At 34.1% G+C, this 23,718-nt stretch overlaps 1 protein-coding gene across 1 annotated transcript in view; it reads right to left on the reverse strand.

Annotated features, from left to right (window-relative positions):
- Positions 1 to 23,718, reverse strand: part of BLTP3B (bridge-like lipid transfer protein family member 3B) — a 110,876-nt gene that overhangs the window by 34,503 nt on the left and 52,655 nt on the right. Inside the window, 8 exon segments of the mRNA XM_082349563.1 lie at positions 2 to 144; positions 3,966 to 4,141; positions 4,527 to 6,028; positions 7,486 to 7,679; positions 15,103 to 15,244; positions 17,979 to 18,097; positions 18,630 to 18,812; positions 20,331 to 20,414. Coding sequence (XP_082205689.1) covers positions 2 to 144; positions 3,966 to 4,141; positions 4,527 to 6,028; positions 7,486 to 7,679; positions 15,103 to 15,244; positions 17,979 to 18,097; positions 18,630 to 18,812; positions 20,331 to 20,414 — 2,543 coding nt within the window.

Genomic DNA, 23,718 nt, shown 5'->3' on the forward strand with positions numbered 1-23,718 from the left:
CCAGGTCATCATGATTTTCTTGAGCACCCTCTGAATTTGTACTGATGGCATCTGGAGAGGTTTCACCATAATTCTGTAGGTTTGCACTGGCATTTGCCCGATCTGCTGGGCTCTGGTAATTTGTAGTTGAGTTCTTTTTAATACCTGAAATAATACAGAAATAAACTACTAAATTAAAATCAGTTTACACATGGTCCAACAATGTTACATTTATCTAACCAAAACAGACTATTTCTTCAACACTTTGTCAAGCACAGCCATGTTTAAAAGACAATAAGCAAAGAAAAATTAAACTGTGGTTAGTTAGCAAATAATAAGAAATAACTTCCCACAATAAAATGTTAGAGATACTAAACCCTAAACTTAGACGGTATGAAATCTACCACAGCCGACCACAATCTGTGTTCTTCCCATTGCAGGTGTGGTGCTGGTGTTACTAGCAGGTTCCTGGTCAGCCAGTTTTGCCTCCTCTATTCTACCTGACATTCAGTGGTCCCAGTCTGACCACTTCATTTCCCTTTTCAGTATCCTACGGTTCTTCATCTACATGAAGTTAATGCTACTACTGTCAATGTGATTGTTCTCCATCCTTATCAACCTGCCTTAATTTCTCAACATGCTATATTTCAATATTTCTCAAACTGTCTGTGGTAAAGGGCAATTAAAAAAATTTTTTGTGTCCATAACACATCAATACTTTTTAAAAATACCATAAAAATAATTATTGAAAATGAATCGAGAGAAATCAGAAGAACCAAAGACACAAAACAAAGCCTCAATTTTTTTTCACGTCAATCTTGCATGGATTCTGACCTTATTTTTAAAAAAAAGCTAATAATTCTGAATATGATTTCAAGGATTAATTCACTGAATGATACAAGCAATCAAGTTACTCTTTCACTAAATCCTTTTGCTTAAGCAATAGTATTTTACAAAGCTTTACTTTGTTGTTGTTGTTGTTGTTAGAGACATCTTTATTATAAGTCTTCATAACACTTCAGTGCATGCATTATAGAATGAGTATCACTTCCATTCACTGAAACAACACTCTGCTGAATGCAGCCTGCAAGTAGCTGGTTAAAAATTTCTTTTTTTTTAGATGTACATTATAATTTGATATCTGTATACACTACAAACTGATCACCACCAAAAGCCTAGTTTACCATCCATAACCATACAATTGATCCCCTTCATCCATTCTGACCATTCCCCTACCCCCTTACCCTCTGGTAACCACCAATCTGTCTTCTGTATCTATAAGCTTGTTTTTGTTCTGTTTTCATTTGGGTTTTTTAAAAAATATATCTCACATATGAGTGATATCATATAGTATTTGTCTTTCTTTGTAATAATTTCTTATTATATTTACTGCTATATAATTAGGTTCTAACCCAGTGCCTGACAAAACAGTAGGTGCTCAATAAATTATTTATTGAATGGATGAATAAAATGATTTTTAGGGCCAGGGAAAATGCATAAATACAACTGTGGTATGAGGAGATAATAAACTCCCATTTCACAGGGAGTTCCTAACATTGCCAGAGGTTAAGATTTCACAGATAAAATAATATTTAAGCTAAAGTAAACAGAAAGAAAAAAGAGCACTCTAGGCACAGGTACAAAGGCTAAGGAAGTTTGTCATAGTGAAGAGATTGACAGAAAGACTGAAATATACTATTGTATAATTAAAGTGTAGTAAGCATGTGGGAAAACAGCAGAAAAGGTAAGCTGGGGCCATATCACATGGAGCAACTATCAGTAATGTTAAGTTTTTTAAACTTAATAGTCTTATAGTTGTTAGAAGTTATCAGGACTAAAATGGAAATTGACATGATAGTATATACATTTTTAAAAGAATATTCTGCCTGTGGAATGAAGTATGAACAAGAAATTGACAAGAAGAGAATTGGGGAGACTAGTTAGAAGCCTGTGGTGGAGTGGTACTCCAGCTACGCATCTGTTCGTTTATAAATATGTATGTATATTCAAAAATATGTACTCACAATATACCTATGTATGTATATGTGTATGTGTATATATATGTGTGCATTAGTGTGCATATGTATAAACGTACATGTATATAAAAACACATAGAAAAAGGTCTGGAATTATGTCAATATATACCAAAAGACAGTGGTAATTACTTCCGGAATGGGGAATGGTATCAGGGCAGAGTAAGGGTGGTATTAAAGTGATATTCTAGATATTCCCATGACATCTGATTTTTTTTTAAAGAGAAAGTATTCATATATTTCTTGTAAAATTAAAACAAAACAAAAGAGAACTCAGAAAAAACAAGTCTTTTCCCAATGAAAATCAATTCCTTTGACAGAAAATTATTACAGTTCAGAGAATAACGAATATACAGTCACATATCGTCCAAGTGTTACACATAAAATTAATGCCCTTGTATTTTTCAAGACCCTAAAAACAGCCTACTGCTGGAATCTATTCTAAGACAGTTATTAGAAATGAAGACAAAAATTTATGAACAGTGATATAATTATAGCATTTTATAGCTGTGAAAAAACTATAAACAATCTAAACATCCAGTATCAGGGAAACAATTAAAAGGTCAGGGTACATTCTTATGACAATTTAATATAGACAAGTGATAAAAAGCAGGTGGAAAAACCATATATGTGATGTAATACCAAATATACATATATGTGAATATATATATATACATTTATAAGATAAATTATAATTGATATCTCTAGATTGTGGGACTTTTGGGTTATTTTATTTTCCAAATTGTAGTTGTTTATATTTTCCAAGTTTTCCACATTGAGTGGTAGTCACTTTTATTAATTATTTAATTTTCAGAAACAAGAAAATCACTGATGCTTTTTAAGAGTAAGTAGAGATATTTTCTACAGGAACACTGTTTTTGAAGCATCATTTGATCATAAAACAGAAATCCTCTATTAAAGTAGAATTTTAAGCCATAAGGGGGCAAGGGAACTAGGCAATAGAGCTATCTGTGAATCTAGAATAGATTTTTATGACCCATATCAGTAACTTGTCTACATTTAACTGGTAAAGTATGCTGGAAAGGGGATTGCTATGAATTGCCTATAAAAGTGTTGGGTTAAGGCTTTTAGTTTACATATAGTAATCATTTCCCAAGTCTGGGGTACTAGCATAGCATACTGGTTGGTTAAAAGCTGAGGTTCCTGAGTCAGACTAGCTGAGTTCCAAATCTGCCTCTATTACTTCCTGACTGTATATTCATTTCTCTAAGCTTCAGTTTCTAAAGCTATGAGCCTTTCCTTACCTAAGCTGTTTTCAACTACATCAATAGGTTTATTACTCTTCATACACAAAGTAATTCACATTTGCCTCTGGTCTCTTAAGCTTCAGGGTCTGTGGCAACTATTCTCTGGCTTTGGTCCATGGTTTTATTCCTGTTCACAAAGTCCCCAATGCCTTAGTGATGGGGATGCATCTAATACTAAGTCATTCCTAGTGGTCTGTACTAGGGCATTAGTTGCTTCTGAATAAAATAGGGGAATCATGTAGTTCCATCATACACTATCATGTATGAAAGAGAATTCTGGTTATGGGAATTAACAGATCCAGTCTGGAAAAATTCCAGTCATAGGAGCACATAGTTGAGAATTCATCATGCAAATTAAGCCTACCTAATCAAAATTCCAGATATAGGAGTCCCTGTGATAGAGGCTAGTAGAATTAATGTTGTCTGCTTTACGATCTAAATGACTGTATATAAATAATTGCTGGATGTCGTCCATAAAAAGGAAGGGAGTATCTGGTCAAAAGAAGCAACGAAACAACCATTAGAAAGTTAGGTACAATGCCCTTTGTATTGTGCATGTATGTGTGTATAAATAAATAAGTCTTTTTGGGCTGTGATTGATTATTGAATATAAATTAAAAAACTTAAACACCACTTCTAAGATTTGTGTATATATAATATGAATTCTTAAACTGTATTGCTTTACCTTTTTCCAAAAATATATGACTATCACTTCCATCACTTTCTAACAACTGTTCTTCCAATATCATGCTGTCAAGTGAAATGGTATCCAGTGAGGTTTGTGAGGGGCTTCTTCTCATGTTCTTATAAGAAACAGAGAGTGGAGCCATGTTGGGTGGGTAACGTTCCTTAGGCTTTCTGCTGTTAACAAACAAAATTATCAGAAAATCATCATGTAAAAAGAAAAGAATTCTTTCTAAAGAATACTTCAAACAAAATAAATATGTATTTATATAGTATACACAATTTTTAAAATTATATAAACTTAAAGTATTTTCATATTTTGAAAAACCTACTCTTCCATGTGTTAACTCTAACAATGCCATATTTATCATGGTTTTCTGTCTAAAGCCAAAATATACTCATAAGTACATGCACATGTGTGTGCGCGCATGCATGCACACACACACACACACACACAAATAAAACCCCCCACCCCAAATTCTACACACACACACACACACACACATATACACACACAAATAAAACAAACCTCCCACCCCAAATTCTAACAGTCAGTTGTTACCTTAAAGATGACTGTGATTTAAGTGTTCTGACTGTGGGTGCTTCTTCTTTACTGATTTCCATGTTCTCAGAGAGTGAAACTGTTTCTGGAAGCAAATCTTCAGCTTTAAAGATTGACTCTATGGTTTCATTTCCTTTACTAGTTAAACTATTTGAAAGTATGTTCTGATTACCACCATTATCAAATGACAGCATACTTGAGTCTTCTCTGTAGTTTAAGACACTATTTGAATCTGTATAAGACGAATCCTTTTTGCCACTTGTTTCTGATCCAATTTCTCCTGAGCCACTTTTGCAAACAATTCCACTACTTCCATCTTCGCTTATTTTCCCTAAATTTTTATCTGATAAATAATCCAGAAAAGAAATACCTTTTTGCAGATTTGTATCACTAGCTGATTTAAAAAGCAAAGAATCCTTCAAAGGGACATGGCTAAGGTCAATACTCATAGATCTGTTGTCTGACATATGATTAACAGTTACACTTCTAATTTGTTTTATACCACTATTAACTTGTTTTCTTTTTGAAGACAAAAATTCTCCATTTTCTGTAGGCAAATAATCAGGAACCACTGGACTCACACTTTCAGAAACAGGAGACTTAAGACTATTTGCTTTATCTACTGGATGAAGCAAAAGAGCCACTTCCGCACTTTTAAGTAAAATTCCAATGCAAATGGATGTCTGACTAGCTGGATTGCCAGTCACAGCTTCTACATCTTTCCTTAAATTCTCTGAAAGCAAAATAAGTGACTCGTGGAGGAAAAGCAGGAGCAGATACTGGTAGTGATTGATCTGCATACTGACATGTTTATGAATGTGAACCAGGACATGAATATCTGCATCTGATGATGAAGAGGAAAATCTTAAAAATGTATCTGAAGGTTTCTGACTACCATTTGTCAAGGGATCAGACTCTGTACTATAATACTCCTTCAAGAGCTTTTTCCGCTTCCATCGGCCAGTCAGATCACTGGACTCACTTTGTGATGTATTTAGAGATATCTGATTACAAGTCTGCAGCAATTTTTGTGACAATGCATACCTTTTTGGTTGACAAATCCAGATGGAAAGAGGGAAAGAATCTACAAAATTTATTGGTCGTCCTTTTCCACTTTTCATCCCTTCATAATCTATCCAAAATTGAGAAAAGTACACAGCCCAAACATCCGTGGCAGCAGAAGTTTTAAGAGTGTATTTATTCAACTTAGGAGTAACATTTCCTTTATAAACTTCATGCAGTTTGGTATCTTGTTCATGAGCATGTCTCTGGAAGATTGGATGCAGAAGATTAAAATTGTCACCAGATTTGGGGAAACTGGTATATGTTTTACTGAAAAAATCACAATCTTTGAAGTCTTGAAACAAAGCTTCTAAATCAGAATGTCGACAGTTTGAACAGTATCTTGTATTTGTAGCAATCATTTCTGAACTCTGAATAGAAATTGCATGTGGTTGATCTTGATGACATTCAGAAGATTTCATTTCAGAAGGAATGACAAACTAGAAGAGAAAAAACATTAATCTAGTCTGACTTACAAATCCATATATCTTGAAGATAAAACAATCAAGAGCATGACTTGGTTCAGGAATTCTTTTTAACATTTCACCCCAAAACACTAATTTTCTATCTTCACATAAAATACTCTCCCTCCCAAATCTTATTAAACCAAATGAAAAAGGCTTAAATGATTAACAACTAAGAAAAGAAACAAAGGAAAAAACCCCATAAATAATGAATAAAGTACATAACACACATATACATATTTGTAGACAATATATCACAAAATAAAAGGAACAAAACTGAATTAAATCAATTATTAAATGCTTACTATGCCCTGAGTATATATACGCCCTGAGTAAATAAGAAAGCACAAAGTTTGGAAAAGAGAATTTTTTGTTATGATATTTTAAATCCAAGTGATTTGGAGGATGACTAGATAAGTAAATGGAATGACTGGATAACTGTCATTAGAATCACTTATCTGGGAGAAAACTATTAATAAAATGAACTTAGGAGTATAGGTCAAACTATTTAGTAAAATTATTTTCTACAGATAATTAAGCCCAGTCCTCAAAATATTCACAACAAAGAGTTCAAAGTGACTGATTTTAAAACTCAAACTGCCCATATTCACAAAATGTAAAGATCATTATGTAATTGTGTTTTAAATTATAATTATAAATGTTATAAAGTGTGTCTCTTTATATTGAATATTTTAAGGTCTTTGAAACGATCTTTAAAACATTTCTGCAATGCAACTGTTGAGTATTATTAATCTCATTTTACAGAGAAGAAATTAAGGGTATGTAAATTTAGTCTACCAGCAACAGAGATAGAAACTGAAATATCCATCCATGCCCAAATCTTACTCTATTTACTACACTATACTGTTTTTTTTTTTAAATTTTAGCTTCCTTCCTTTAAAGTTTAAATATCCATGGAATTCTGATTATCAACTACTTGGCTATAATGAAACACAACTTTCTATTATCTTTGGATATTAATAACAATAAATGTAACAAATAAAACCCAGATATAACTTAAAAGCGTCACTGTATTATTTACCCTTCTTAAAAAATTTCTATCAGCTCCAGTAAGAAGTAGAAAAAAAAAGATATTTAAATTTATTTCTACTGCTTACCTCCAAATGGATGAGCTCCAGTAAGAAGTAGAAAAAAAAAAGACATTTAAATTTATTTCTACTGCTTACCTCCAAATGGATGAGCAGGGGGGAAAAAAAAAGAAGAAAAGTAGAGAAAGAAGGGGTGGGGAAGGGCGGGGAAACAGTCTCTTAAAGCTTCCATAATTGAAAACTGAAATTAAAATTCAAATTTCAAAAACAAAATTAATATTGCAATGAAGTTGACTTATATTTGAGCACCCATCTTAAATCCTGGAAATAACTTTTCTTCTGTAAAAATGGTTTTGTTCTCACAGCCACTTGTTTATATGGTACCTTTAGCATTAAGCCATCAACTCGAATATCAACATGCTCATCAGATTTTGAATTGTCATTCAACTTGTACACAGCCATAAACTGATTAAGACTCTGTTTTAAATCCAACAGAAACTGATTTAACCATAGAATACTTCTTTCATCCACAGTAAACTGTAGTGCATTCAGCTGGCTATAAAGGTTGGGAGATGGAACTGTGGAGAAAAAAATTTTTAAAGATTTTTAATAAACTGATAGTTCTAAATCTTCCCTGAGAACACAAAATACATTTTAACCAAGTTTTATTCTCCTTAAATTAAGATTAAAAGGTTTTGCAATGTTATTTACAAGATTAAAGTGATACTACCTGTAGATGATAGCAAACACATTTGGAGAGACAGAAAACATCTTTCATTGCTTCACTAATGGAAAAATATGCAGTTTAAATGCAAATCAATTAAGAAAATGGTAATAGGAACATACATATCGATAACTACTTTAAATGTAAATGGATTAAATGCTCCAACCAAAAGACATAGACTGGCTGAATGGATACAAAAACAAGACCCGCATATATGCTGTCTACAAGAGACCCACTTGCGACCTAGGGACACACACAGACTGAAAGTGAGGGGATGGAAAAAGATATTCCATGCAAATGGAAATCAAAAGAAAGCTAGAGTAGCAATTCTCATATCAGACAAAATAGACTTTAAAATAAAGACTATTACAAGGGACAAAGAAGGTCACTACATAATGATCAAGGGATCAATCCAAGAAGAAGATACAACAATTGTAAATATGTATGCACCCAACACAGGAGCACCTCAATACATAAGGTAAATGCTAACAGTCATAAAAGGGGAAATCGACAGTAACACAATCATAGTAGGGGACTTTTAACAACCCACTTTCACCAATGGACAGATATCCAAAATGAAAATAAATAAGGAAACACAGCTTTAAATGATACATTAAACAAGATGGACTTAATTGATACTTAAAGGACATTCCATCCAAAACCAACAGAATACACTTTCTTCTCAAGCACTCATGGAACATTCTCCAGGACAGATCATATCTTGGGTCACAAATCAAGCCTTGGTAAATTTAAGAAAATTGAAATCGTATCAAGTATCTTTCCTGACCACAATGCTATGAGACTAGATATCAATTACAGGAAAAAGTCTGTAAAAATACAAACACATGAAGGTTAAACAATACACTACTAAATAACCAAGAGATCACTAGAGAAAAGAAAGAGGAAATCAAAAAATACCTAGAAACAAATGACAATGAAAACACGACAACCCAAAACCTATGAGATGCAGCAAAAGCAGTTCTAAGAGGGAAGTCTATAGCAATAAAAACCTAACTCAAGAAACACCTCAAATAAACAACCTAACCTTACACCTAAAGCAATTAGAGAAAGAAGAACAAAAAAAACCCCAAAGTTAGCAGAAGGAAAGAAATCATAAAGATCAGATCAGAAATAAATGAAAAAGACATGAAGGAGACAATAGCAAACGTCAATAAAACTAAAAGCTGGTTCTCTGAGAAGATAAATAAAGTTGATAAAGCATTAGCCAGACTCATCAAGAAAAAAAGGGAGAAGACTCAAATCAATAGAATTAGAAATGAAAAAGGAGAAGTAACAACTGACACTGCAGAAATACAAAGGATCATGAGAGATTACTACAAGCAACTATATGCCAATAAAACGGACAATCCAGAAGAAATGGACAAATTCTTAGAAAAGCACAACCTTCCAAGACTGAACCAGGAAGAAACAGAAAATATAAACAGACCAATCACAAGCACTGAAATTGAGACTGTGATTAAAAATCTTCCAACAAACAAAAGCCCAGGACCAGATGGCTTCACAAGCAAATTCTATCAAACATTTAGAGAAGAGCTAACACCTAACCTTCTCAAACTCTTCCACAATATAGCAGAGGGAGGAACACTCCCAAACTCATTCTACAAGGCCACCATCACCCTGATACCAAAACCAGACAAAGATGGCACAAAGAAAGAAAACTACAGGCCAATATCACTGATGAACATAGATGCAAAAAACCTCAAAAAAATACTAGCAAACAGAATCCAACAGCACATTAAAAGGATCATAAACCACGATCAAGTGGGGTTTATCCCAGGAATGCAAGGATTCTTTGATAAATGGAAATCAATCACTGTGATACACCATATAAACAAACTGAAGGAGAAAAACCATAGGATCATCTCAATAGATGCAGAAAAAAGCTGTCAACAAAATACAACACCCATTTATGATAAAAACCCTCCAGAAAGTAGGCATAGAGGGAACTTACCTCAACATAATACAGGCCATATATGACAAACCCACAGCCAACATCGTTCTCAATGGTGAAAAACTGAAACCATTTCCTCTAAGATCAGGAACAAGACACAGTTGCCCACTCTCACCACTATTATTCAACATAGTTTTGGAAGTTTTAGCCACAGCAATCAGAGAAGAAAAAGAAATAAAAGGTATCCAAATCAGAAAAGGAGGAGTAAAACTGTCACTGTTTGCAGATGACATGATACCTTATATAGAGAATCCTAAAGATGCTACCAGAAAACTACTAGAGCTAATCAATGAATTTGGTAAAGTAGCAGGATGCAAAATTAATGCACAGAAATCTCTGGCATTCCTATACACTAATGATGAAAAACGTGAAAGAGAAATTAAGGAAACACTCCCATTTACCACTGCAACAAAAAGAATAAAATACATAGGAATAAACCTACCTAAGGAGACAAAAGACCTGTATGCAGACAACTATAAGACACTGATGAAAGAGATTAAAGATGATACAAACAGATGGAGATATATACCATGTTTCTGGATTGGAAGAATCAACACTGTGAAAATGACTATATTACCCAAAGCAATCTACAGATTCAATGCAATCCCTATCAAACTACCAAGGGCATTTTTCACAGAACTAGAGAAAAAATGTCACAATTCGTATGGAAACACAAAATACCGCAAACAGCCAAAGCAATCTTGAGAAAGAAAAACGGAGCTGGAGGAATCAGGCTCCTGGACTTCAGACTATACTACAAAGCTACAGTAATCAAGACAGTATGGTACTGGCACAAAAATAGAAATATAGATCAATGGAACAGAATAGAAAGCCCAGAGATAAACCCACACACATATGGTCACCTTATTTTTGATAAAGGAGGGAAGAATATACAAAGGAGAAAGGACAGCCTCTTCAATAAGTGGTGCTGGGAAAACTGGACAGCTACATGTAAAAGAATGAAATTAAAACACTCCCTAACACCATACACAAAAATAAACTCAAAATGGATTAAAGACCTAAATGTAAGGGCAGACACTATAAAACTCTTAGAGGAAATCATAGGCAGAACACTCTATGACATAAATCACAGCAAGATCCTTTTTGACCCAACTCCTAGAGAAATGGAAATAAAAACAAAAATAAACAAATGGGACCTAATGAAACTTACAAGCTTTCGGAGAGCAAAGGAAAACATAAACAAGACGACAAGACAACCCTCAGAATGGGAGAAAATAGTTGTAAATGAAGCAACTGACAAAGGATTAATCTCCAAAATATACAAGCAGCTCATGCAGCTCAATATCAAAAAAACAAACAACCCAATTCAAAAATGGGCAGAAGACCTAAATAGACATTTCTCCAAAGAAGATATACAGATTGCCAACAAACACATGAAAGGATGCTCAACATCACTAATCATTAGAGAAATGCAAATCCAAACTACAATGAGGTATCACCTCACACCAGTCAGAAGGGCTATCATTAAAAAATCTACAAAGAATAAATGCTGGAGAGGGTGTGGAGAAAAGGGAACCCTCTGGCACTGCTGGTGGGAATGTAAATTGATACAGCCACTATGGAGAACAGTATGGAGGTTCCTTAAAAAACTAAAAATAGAACTACCATACGACCTAGCAATCCCACTACTGGGCATATACCCTGAGAAAACCATAATTCAAAAAGGGTCATGTACCACAATGTTCACTGCAGCTCTATTTACAATAGTCAGGGCATGGAAGCAACCTAAGTGTCCATCGACAGATGAATGGCTAAAGAAGATGTGGTACATGTATACAATGGAATATTACTCAGCCATAAAAAGAAATGAAATTGAGTTATTTGTAGTGAGGTGGATGGACCTAGAGTCTGTCATACAGAGTGAAGTAAGTCAGAAAGAGAAAAACAAATACCATATGCTAACACATATGTATGGAATCTAAAAAAAAAAAAAATGATTCTGAAGAACCTAGGGGCAGGACAGAAATAAAGACACAGATATAGAGAATGGACTTGAGGACAGAGGGAGGGGGAAGGGTAAGCTGGGATGAAGTGAGAGAGTGGCATGGACATATATACACTCCCAAATGTAAATTAGATAGCTAGTGGGAAGCAGCCGCATAGCACAGGGAGATCAGCTCAGTGCTCTGTGACCACCTAGAGGGGTGGGATAGGGAGGATGGGAGGGAGACACAAGAGGGAGGAGATATGGGGATATATGTATATGTATAGCTGATTTACTTTGTTATACAGCAGAAACTAACACACCATTGTAAGGCAATTATACTCCAATTAAGATGTTAAAAAAAAAGGATGCAGTTTAATCTAAAACTAACTGTATAAATAAGAGGTATTGTTTTGATTTCTTTTCCTATTGTTACAGTCACCAAGAAGCAAACTTCAAAAACTTTACCTTCTTGGGACTTCCCTGGTGGCACACTGGTTAAGAATCTGCCTGCCAATGCAGGCGACCCAGGTTCGATCCCTGGTCCGGGAAGCTCCCATGTGCCATGGACCAACTAAGCCCATGCACCACAACTATTGAGCCTGTGCTCTAGAGCCTGCGAGCCCCAACTACTGAGCCTGTGTGCCGCAACTACTGAAGCCCACGCACCTAGAGCCCGTGCTCTGCAACAAGAGAAGCCAACGCAATAAGAAGCCCTCACACTGCAACGAAGAGTAACCCCTGCTCGCCGCAACTAAAGAAAGCCCGCGCACGGCAATGAAGACCCAATGCAGCCAAAAATAAATAAATAAATTTATATATATATAAATTTATATATATTTATATATATAAATATATATATTTATATATATAAACAGAAACATCTTATTGGGATGTGGAGGTGCTTATCTCTGAGGATAGTAAGGAAGTGGGTTGCTGAAGCGATCATGTCAAGGGAAGAAAGGGGAGGGAATCTCAAATACAGATTGAGTGATGATGGCAGCCACAGAGAGAACTAGAGAGCAAATGTAGTCCAGGATAGAAGAACCCTGACTGCATATCTGGGATAGAGGAAGAAACCTGGTACACTAAGCAGTAGAGAGATCTAGTTGCAGTTTCTAACAGGGGTCTACTTATGAAATAGATTACTACATAGCTATTAAAGATATTTAAAATGAACTTGTAGAAACTAGGATCATTAAGGGAAAAGGACACGGATGTAAATCAAATATGTTAAAGAAACGCATACATTAAAAACAGGACTAACAACACTGTACTTAATGTTGTGGTCTGAAATGCATCCCCTCAAAATTGATATGCTGAAGTTCTAACCCCTAATACCTCAGAATTAACTGTATTTGGAGATAGGGCTTTTAAAGAGGCAATTATGGTAAAAATGAGTTCATGTGGGTGGGCTCTAGTCCAATATGACAGGTGTCATTAGAAGAGCTTAAAAAATGGACACACACAGAGGAAAAACCATGTGAGAAGACAGCCATCTACAAGCCAAGGAAAGAGGTCTCTGAGGAAACAACACTGTCAACACTCTGACCTAGAACTTCTAGCCTCCAGAACTGTGAGGAAATAAATTTGTTGTTTAAACCACCCAGTCTGTGGTATTTTATTATGGCAGCCTTAGCAAACTGATACACTTATGTTAGTAGAAGTTGTCTCTAAATTGTAGGCTCACAGGCATTTTTCAAATTTTTGGCATTTTCTCTTTTTTTTTTTAATATAATGAATGCATGTTACAATTATAAAAAAAGGTTATATATTTTTAAAGTTGGATCACTTAACAGAAAGACGAAATGTGAGGACTGAAAATGGATCCCTATACACGGGGATTCAGTATACTATGTTCTTTACTTTTGTATCTGTTTGAAAATTTCCATAATAAAAAGTTGAAAACAGTTAAATGTAAGCAACCAATTTCACTCCTAGGTGGCTAAGATTTAAATTGCTGGGAAGGAGTTTTATATTTTTATCAGAAAAAAACATATAGATTATAGAATGGGATTATAATTCCCTTGGTGCATGTTAACAAAACTGATAGAAATAAACCTAGATTAGAAGTCTGAAATCCTGGAAACTATAGGCTTTAGTCTGAAGAAAAGTTACTAGTTCAATGAATGAGACATTATTTAAGGAAAACAATTTGGGGGGTGGGTGTTGGAAACAATGGGATTATCCAATTACAGGTAAATAGTTGTGAATAACCTGGGGAGGCAGTGAAATATAGTTGGGGGGAAGGGTAGGAAGAATTTCTATTTAAAAGACCTATACTTGAGTTTCAGCTGCGCCATTTTATTCTTCACAAGGTGCTGAGCAAATGCCTTAACCTATCTTAATTTTCTCATTGTTTCAGTCAAGGAGGTAGAAGAGAAAACAAATTTGAAATACACAAGAGAATACTGAAAAGCATGAAGATGGTGAGGAGATTAGATCCTAAAAGGTCGTTACAAATGAGGATTAAAATGTTAAAATAGTTTGACATCTCTTTCTCCAAAGTAATTTCTTTCTCCAAAGGATATCTTTTTTTTTTATTTAACAACAAAGGCATGAGCATCAGAAATTCCCTTTGAAACTAAAAACCTATATTAAGTGAATATTAAACAAACGACCTAAGTAGGTCAAAGAATCTGGAGTTCCACTTTAAAAAAATTTTTTTCCTCAAATAATATAACCTATTTCGTTTAAACACTTTTTCTCAACTATGATTTTCAAACAAAATAATGAAAAGGTACCACATAAACAAAGGCAAATTTTAGTTTGAAGAATTAGATGAACTGAGACAATAGCAAAGAATACAAATGTAGAATCATAAAGTAGCTTACAAATGAAAATTCATGTAATTCAATGTTTCTAACAAAAGACAAGTGCCAAAAGTTGTCTAAGGTATACATCTGGGTATCAAAACCTAGCCTCCCAAATTCTCTATAACTAAAAGGATAACTTCACTATTCATTTTTTAATGAAATAGTTTTATGTAGCTGAAATATAAATGAAGTTTTACTAAAGAAAAAAAAATGACCTTATTCTACAATAACCTCTCATTCATTCTTTCATTTAACAACAGCTACTAAGAACAAAAATGAGTCAAACCTCAGGGATAAAATGAAGCACGAATACTACATGGTTCCTGATATCAAGGATGCTACAAGCTAGTAAGGGAAAAGAACATATGAACAAATAATAAGTAAAAATGCTATACTAGAGTTATATACTAAACACAATGATTACAAGGGTAAAGAACAGTGGACTTTTTTCTTTTTTCACATTTATAATACTCGAAAACTTAGCAAGAAAAAATCAACTTCCCAAGTAATGGACAAACAATAACAAAAAAGGAAACTCTCTTACTTGGAAAATCCTTTCCATCTGGATAGTAATATTCTGTGAATTCTATATAGACAGCTGACATTTCTTGTGGAAGATACAGGGATTTTTTATTGCAAGAAATCATACTTTTGGGGGAGGAACGACATTGTTCTGCTGTAGAGACCTGAAAAAATAATTAAGTGTATTGAAGTAACACTAAACAAAGCCCTTTCCAAAGAATTTATGCAACATGGACAGTACTTCAAACTCTTAAAACTACTTCCAATAATTAATTAATTAATTGCCAATGTAATCTTTATCATATATTTAATTTCATATTAAATTATTTTAAAATAATACCAATTAACTTATTCATAAAACTATAACCTCTTTGGATTCTTATTAATTACAAAGTCAATTCTGTACAATTTTCTTTGCAAACTTACTACTTTGAGCCTTACAATAACAGATAGAAAATTTCTGTAAGACAATACAAATAAGTTAAGTGGCAGAGTCAGGACACAGATCCAAGTCCTCAAGACTAAACTGCTTCCCAACTATGTACTTTATAATAGTTCTTTACCATAATTCATTATTATGAAAAATAATATAATTATATACAGAGCTTTAGTTTAGAATAACAAAAAAATTACAGAGACAGACAGTGGTGATGGTTGTACAGCAATGTGAATATACTTAATGTCAATGAACTGTACACTTAAAAATGGTTAAAATGATAAATGTTATGTCATGTATATTTTACCACAATAAAAATTAATTTAAAAATAACAGTACAACTATAAATGCTCCTGTCAAATAGTTCGAGCTCTTAAATTATTTTTCCAATAGACTATTAGTTTTAAGATTCATGTTACACATTTTTCACTCTCTGCCCAAAACAGTTAATTTATAATCACATCAAAAACTTGTATACTAATTTCTCCAAAGTTCAACCAATAGCATTTTATCAGTTTCATTTATTTATGCTTGTTAAGCAGACCCAGGGATACATCTCAAGGTTATTTTTTTTCATTCATTCAACAAACATGTATATTTCTCATGTGAAGTGGAATGACTCTTCAATGTTTTATTTGTTTCCCCTTGTATAAATTGCTAATCAAACCTTTGATTATTTGTACAGTCTTCATAAATTTAAGTCAGTTCCTTACATTGTCTAATAAGAAGCTTTTCTCTGCATACATGGAAACAAATTCTTTTCAAATCCAGAGTGTCAAGTTATTTTATATAGTAGACAATAGCCTTTTTCCCTTTTCTTTTAATAGTTAAAAAGTTATTCAAATTGGGATGAACATACTATCTTATTTTCTTCCAGTTACTTTTGTTTGTTTTGTTCTGGTGTATTCGTGTATGTGGGATTTCTTTACTGTATTTCATTCTCAATCATATGGGATTATGGGTGATTCCCCTTCCCCATTTCCATATGAATTTATTCAAATATAATGCATTATATAGAGAACATTAAGAAAGAAGCAATTGCGCAATAAGAAAGTAACTCTTAAATCAGGGTATCTCAAAATTGGCACTACTGATATTTGGGGCCAGATAACTTTGTTATGGGGGCTGTCCAGTGCATTGTAGAATGTTCAGCAGCAACACTGATCTCTACCCACTAGATGTCAGCAGCAACCCCCTCCAGCTGTGACAACAAAAATTGTCCTCAGACATTGCCAAATGTCCTCTGGAGGGCAAAACTGGCCCTAGTTGAAAACTACTGAGTAAAATGAAAACTTTCCAGATAAAACTAAGTCTCAAAGACATAGACTTATCAAAATATACAAGAACAATTCACAAATGATAATACATACTTGAAATCCTTTATTTAAAAAAAAAAAAAAAGGGTCATAGTTTTACTGTGTTGGTCTCAAGGGTTGTGATGTTAGACCATGTTGTACCGATTATAGCCTGAATAAGAATGTTAGTATAAATAGGACAGAGTTCTTAGCTATAAAATTATGTTCACAGTATAGTCAATACTTAGTAGTTAATTAAGGAAAAATCGTATTTTAGTTTATTCCACTAAGACCTTTGTGTAATAAGTAATCTGGCCTACAAAGAGAGGTCTGGCCTTTGTCCCTACTTTTGGGAGGTAATTCTCTTTTTTCTAATGTTTTCTTTTTAAATTTTTTTTTTTGGCCGTATCGCATGGCAAGTGGGATCTTAGTTCCCCGACCAGGGATCGAACTTGCGCCCCCTGAACTGGAAGGCAGAGTCTTAACCACTAGACCGCTGGGAAAGTCCTGGGAGGTAATTCTAAAGTCTTGGAATTTCCTATTCATGGTAGACCCCTGAGACCACAACTGATAGTTTATGCTCACAAGATGACTCAGAATGGGACTGACCACACTTGATAGTCTTAGTAGTGTTTAAGTCCACTTGTAGAGACTAAGTTCAACTATGTGGGCAATATTTCATACATACTGTTACATGTTCATCCTGGGAGGTTAATGTGTCCTAGGGACAAGGAAATACTGAATTTGGAGCCCTCTGAAACTCCACTCTATGCTCTCTTCCTATGGCTGGTTCTAATTCGTATTCCTGCCTTGTAATAAATGTGACTGAGTATAACTGATTTCGGCGAGTTCTGTGAGTTTTTCTAGTAAATTCTCGAATCTAAGCATAGTTTAGGGAAACCCCAGAAACTACAGTTGGTGTCATTAGTCTTGTGCAGACTTGGCAGTCTGGCAAACTGTGCCCTTAACCTCACAGTTTGCCTAATTCTGGGTAACCATATAAATGAAAATTAATGAACTGGTATTTTCTATTCTGTCTAATTTAGTCATTTCATAAAACTGGTCAAGATGTTTTTAAATAAAATGGTGGCACTGGTTTATAAGAGTTGTTTGCAGGAGATACTAAAGGTGTTTATCAGAAGATTTAATTTAAGAAATAAAACATACCTGGTATATATTGAAATCTGCAAGTCTAACCACAACAGAACTAGACATTAACTTAACTTTGGATTGTTGAGGTAACACTGTAGGCGTTTTGGAAGTCCCTTTCAGAGTTGAGTCTTTCTCTGTGGGAAACAAAAATTCCTTTTAATTTATAGTAAAATTATTTTTTACCAGTCACTCTTTTATTACTAAGGCAGCTACTAGAAATATAGATGAACCCTAATTTCTCAAACAAGGTAACATATGTGGAAATACTTTATATATAAACTGATATAAGAACATAAGTTATTATGATGATTACTCTTTTATTTTGTGATAATTATTCTTTAAATGGGAATCATACTTATATCACATTGAAGAAACTCTCATACAATAACTTTTGGGTGGAATTCTTGTTAAAAAGAGGAATCTACCTGTCATTTAAGAGTCTGAAATATTCTACGTGGGTATTACTTTTACTAGTCATATTAATTTAAAAAGTGCTTTGATCTATAAGCCTATGATCCGAATGAGGTACAGGCTTTTTAGACATTAATTAAACACCATATTTATTTACAGAAAATATCATATGGTGAACATACACACACATTCACACAGATACACACACCCAATTAATATTAGGGGAATGACATAATGTTGTTAGAGGTAAAATACCTGTTTGTGTGTGCTGGGGAGAGGCATGTGTTGGGGATTCAGGAGGTGAACCTACATCATGATCCTTTACAGCCTGTTTAAGCATTTCAACGTTGCACTCAAATTCATGTAACAACTCGTTGGCCCAACCATTTTTTATTTTGGTTGCATCACTAAAATACATCCAATGATTACAACTATCTCCTGTAAAATGAATAACAAGTATTTCACTGAAAAATGCACACTTTTCATTTATTCCATTATAGCAAAGCTTCTAATGATAAATATTCATTTTCTCAAGAGATTCTTTAATCTTCCAATAAATTTGCAGCTTTCACCTACTACAGACATTAATCTTCCTAGAAAATATGAGTAAAACATTTAGAATGGAGGGAGTGTCAAAAGCAAATAACCTGGGAGGGTTTCTCTCTAGAACCCATCCTTGGTAGAACATCACTCAAAGTTTCAATAAGAAGCAGCATTGCTGGTCAACCTTCACTGAATGCTCAATCCCTGGCATGCCTCCATTGAATAGAATCCCAGTAAACACCATACAGGAAAAAGTCTCTTCATCAGAGATTTGTTGTAAACTGCAGCCATATATATATATATATATATATATATATATATATATATATATATATATACACACACACATATATATATATGTATGTATATGTGTATATATATATATCACATATAGGATTTTTGGAGGAAAAATTTTAAATCAGGATTATTAGGTTTATCTGTAGCAATTAAGAAAAGTAGTATCTACATAAAAGGGTTAAGAAAATAAAACCTACTTTATGACTAAAAGTTTTACCTTCTAAATAGGAATGATTTCTATGGTAAAAATTATTTTCAGTATATGTAAGTCACTTATGAATCAGGAGGTCAGACTGTAAGACAAAGCCCTTCAAACAAAACTCTAAACAAATAGTACAACCTTTAAATTCTACCAGGTACTGACACACAAATGACAAACACTGGGAAATTGAAATTTGTGAAGAGAAAATTTTTTATCACATTTTAAAAGTTCTAGAAAACTCATTACAGTTATTTGTTTTTTCTTATTTGTATGAATTAAAAAATAAAAAGCCACATATCACCAAAATGCAGAGATGGGTATAAGGTCAAATTACTTAATTTGGCCATAAACATACATATTTTCGTTTTTATTATTTGGGGGGAATGTGCCTATCAATATGTGATTATTAAAGAACCTATTAACTCTTATCTATTGATGAAATTTAGAAAATACAAAAAAGTTTTTAAAAAAAGGTTCCTGGAATCCTACAATTTAACTAAAATCACTGTTATCCTTTTGCTTTATTTTCTTTTTTGATTTTTGAATATATATAATTAAAAAATTCAAAACAGATTAATAACTTGCTTTTGTCATAATTAAGAAAATAGCACAAATATGTCTTCTATATTCTAATTTTTTTAAGTTTTAAATCAGTTTACAATATTTCCAATTTCCAACAATTATATTTACTAATAATCTACATAAACCTCAATATAAGATTCATGAATATTTTCTATGGCAATTATATTTTCTTGGTAAGATACTGCCGGGGGGGAAATAATAAATGCCTTGATCTCTTTTCTCCTTAAAAAATTAAATTAAAACAAAATAATAAAATAACAACAAAATGAAATAAATTGGCTATATAATTTAAAAGCAAGATTTACATCTTTTAAAGAAATTGTTATACAAACCTGCTTTGTGATAAGGATAATAATCTATAGTTAGCTGTGTAAAAGACAGTTGCATAGCCCCTCCAGTAATACGTCTGTTTGACTCTGGGAAAAGAAAAAGATGAAATTGAAAGAGAGACAGAGAAAGAAGTATTAAGCAAATATAAGAAACATTTCACTTACCATACCTGCAGTCCAAGCAGTGATAACTGTCTCTCTGTTACCAAGGTTAATACAATAAGGATTTTAAGAAATGCAATCCAGGGACTTCCCTGGTGGTCCAGTGGTTAAGAATCCACCTTGCAATGCAAGGGACGCCGGTTCGATACCTGGTCCAGGAACTAGGTTCCCACATGTCGCAGGGCAACTAAGCCCTCATGCCACAACTAGAGAGCCTGTGTGCCACAACTACAGAGCCCATGCGCTCTGGAGCCTGCACGCCACAACTAGAGAGAAGCCTGTGCACCACAACGAAAGATCCTGCGTGCCACACTAAGACCCAATGCAGACAAAAAATAAATAAATAAATATTTTTTTAAAAAAGAAAGAAATGCAATTCAATCTAGTAAGTATTTATTGAGCCCCTATCCCCTGCAAGGTACTAAGCTAAAAGGTGAGGATACAAGAATAGCAGAACTTTTATATTTACAGACCTAACCATATGCCAAACATTGTTTTAAATTTTTTAAGTGTACTTATTCATTTGCTCTTCATGGCAACCCTATGAAATAGATACCATTAATATTATGCCTATTTTCTAGATAAGAAAATTAAGTAAATAGGCCAAGGTCATACAATCAGTTAGTGTAGAGCTGGTTTTGAAACCAGGAAATCCTAACCACTACCTTATATCATCCTGCCTCTTGTTGAAGAAGCAAGTGAATCTACTAGGTTAGGTAAGTTTTCTAAAGTCACACAGCTATGTTAAGATTGGAAGTATCTAAAACTCTGTTTCTGTTTTGTTATGTCTGTTCATTTACTTTGTTTTTTAGATTCCACATATAAGTGAAATCATACAGTATTTGTCAATAGGTGATTGCCAGAGGACAGGGAGATAGGGGAAGAAGAAAAATAGGTGAGGGAGATTAAGTGGTACAAACTTCCAGTTGTGAAATAAATGAGTCATGGGTATGAAATGTACAGTGTGGGGAATATAGTCAATAATTACATAGTATCTTTGAATGGGGACAGATCATAACTAGACTTATCATGGTGATCATTTTGAAATGTATAGAAATAACGAATCACTATGATGTGTAATAGGAACTAACATAGCACTGTAGGTCAACTAGACTTCAAAAGCAAACAAACTCATAGAAAAAGAGATCAGATTTGTGGTTACAAGAGGCAAGGGGTGGGGGAAGGGAGAATGCGATGAAGGCAGTAAAAAGGTACAAACTTTCAGTTATAAGATAAATAAGTACTAGGAATATAATGTACAACATGATAAATATAATTAACACTGCTGTATGTTGTACATGAAAGTTAAGAGAATAAATCCTAAGAGTTCTCATCACAAGGAAAATTTTTTTTTATTTCTTTAATTTTGTATCTATATGAGATGATGATTGTCACTAAACTTACTGTGATAATCATTTCATGATGTATGTAAGTCAAATCATTATGCTGTATGCCTTAAACTTATACAGTGCTGTATGTCAATTATATCTCAATAAAACTAGAAGAAAAAACAAAAATAAAAAATAAAAAGGTAAAAAAGAAATCCGAAGTAGATGAAAAGTCAGTTTAACTCCAACATAAAAATCAAACATTAAAACAGCATAGACAAGTCAAATACAAATTAGTATAGAGCTATGTACACACTCTCTATATTAATTTGTTAACTGCAATTTATCTCAACTGGCAGAATTTCTAGTACAGATCTACAATCCCTTATTTAAAATCCTTGGAGCCAAATGTTTCAGAATTCAGAACTGTTTTAGATCTTATTAAAGTAATGTACGTATATCTGTGTATACATACATATATATGTATGTATATAAACACAAAACTGCCAGCAGGTTCTGAGGCAGCACTAAGTAACAAAAGATAGTAATTCTGCAGCAAAACTCAAGTATTTACACTAAGTGGGTATAAGAAAGATGATAAATAGCAACGTGCTCATTTAGATGAAGTTTTGCCAGCAAATGAATTCTTTACAAACTTGTGAAAAAGCATTTCAGACCCTTCTGGATTTTAGAATAGCAGAGAACTGATTACAGATCTTTAAGATGAGGAAGCTATTTTGGTGGAGGGGTTTTCTCCTTAAATAACATCATTTAGCTTATTCTATGAGGGAATATAGAGGGAGGAACGTAAAAGAGCTGAGAAAACACTTTTCTCTGTTTTTTTGCTGATGACTTAACCTTGACCCCTCATTTTGTTATTTTGGTTTGTTTTAACTTTTTCTGATTTTCCTTTCAAATCACTAAAGCAGAAGATGCCAACTACAAGCCAAATGACACAAAAGGTAGACAAACAAAAGACAGCAAATCTCTCTCCAAACTCCAAATCTTCCTTACCTTTTCTGCTCCACCCTTTTATCTGGTAGCTGATATCTGGCTGCCCTCTCTGAAAAGGCAAGGTAACTTCTATTGCTAAGTATAGGAGCAATAGAAGTTACAGGGGTTGGTCTCAATATTCACTCTCTCAGCTTTAAAAATTCAAAGCAACAACTTTCAAAGACATAGATTCTGATTCAGGTCTGAGGCCCCACGTTGGATGTCTCCATTTAAAAAAGATTCTCGGGCTTCCCTGGTGGTGCAGTGGTTGACAATCTGCCTGCCAATGCAGGGGACACGGGTTCGAGCCCTGGTCTGGGAAGATCCCACGTGCCACGGAGCAACTAGGCCCGTGAGCCACGGCTACTGAGCCTGCGCGTCTGGAGCCTGTGCTCCGCAACAAGAGAGGCCGCGATAGTGAGAGGCCCGTGCACCGCGATGAAGAGTGGCCCCCGCTTGCCGCAACTGGACAAAGCCCTCGCACAGAAACGAAGACCCAACACAGCCAAAAATAAATAATTATTTTTTAAAAAATTTAAAAAAAAAAAGATTCTCAGCTTGATTCTCATGCTCACCAAGGTGTGAGAAACACTGTCCTAGAGGCAGGACTACCTGATGAATCCTTCCAACACTTACGGGCCAGAGACACTCTCTGGAGGAGAAACAGAAATGCCCAGCACCTAGAGTATGGAACCACAGATTTTCCAAGTGACCAAGAGCAGCTCCCTGTTAACCCCATTACCTGTGTTTACTAAATAGGGAAAAATAAGAGAAGCAAAAGCTAAAAGGAAAGAAAAAACCCTCCTAACTGGGATTTAGCTTCCTGACCAAATTTAGGGAGGATCTGGAGTAAGGAGACACAAGAAATGTTAAACAGCCACATAGTTGTGTTTATATGCCCATAGGGT

The sequence above is a fragment of the Balaenoptera borealis genome (genome assembly GCF_965194805.1).
Source record: "Balaenoptera borealis genome assembly, chromosome: 13".
NCBI lineage: Eukaryota > Metazoa > Chordata > Mammalia > Artiodactyla > Balaenopteridae > Balaenoptera > Balaenoptera borealis.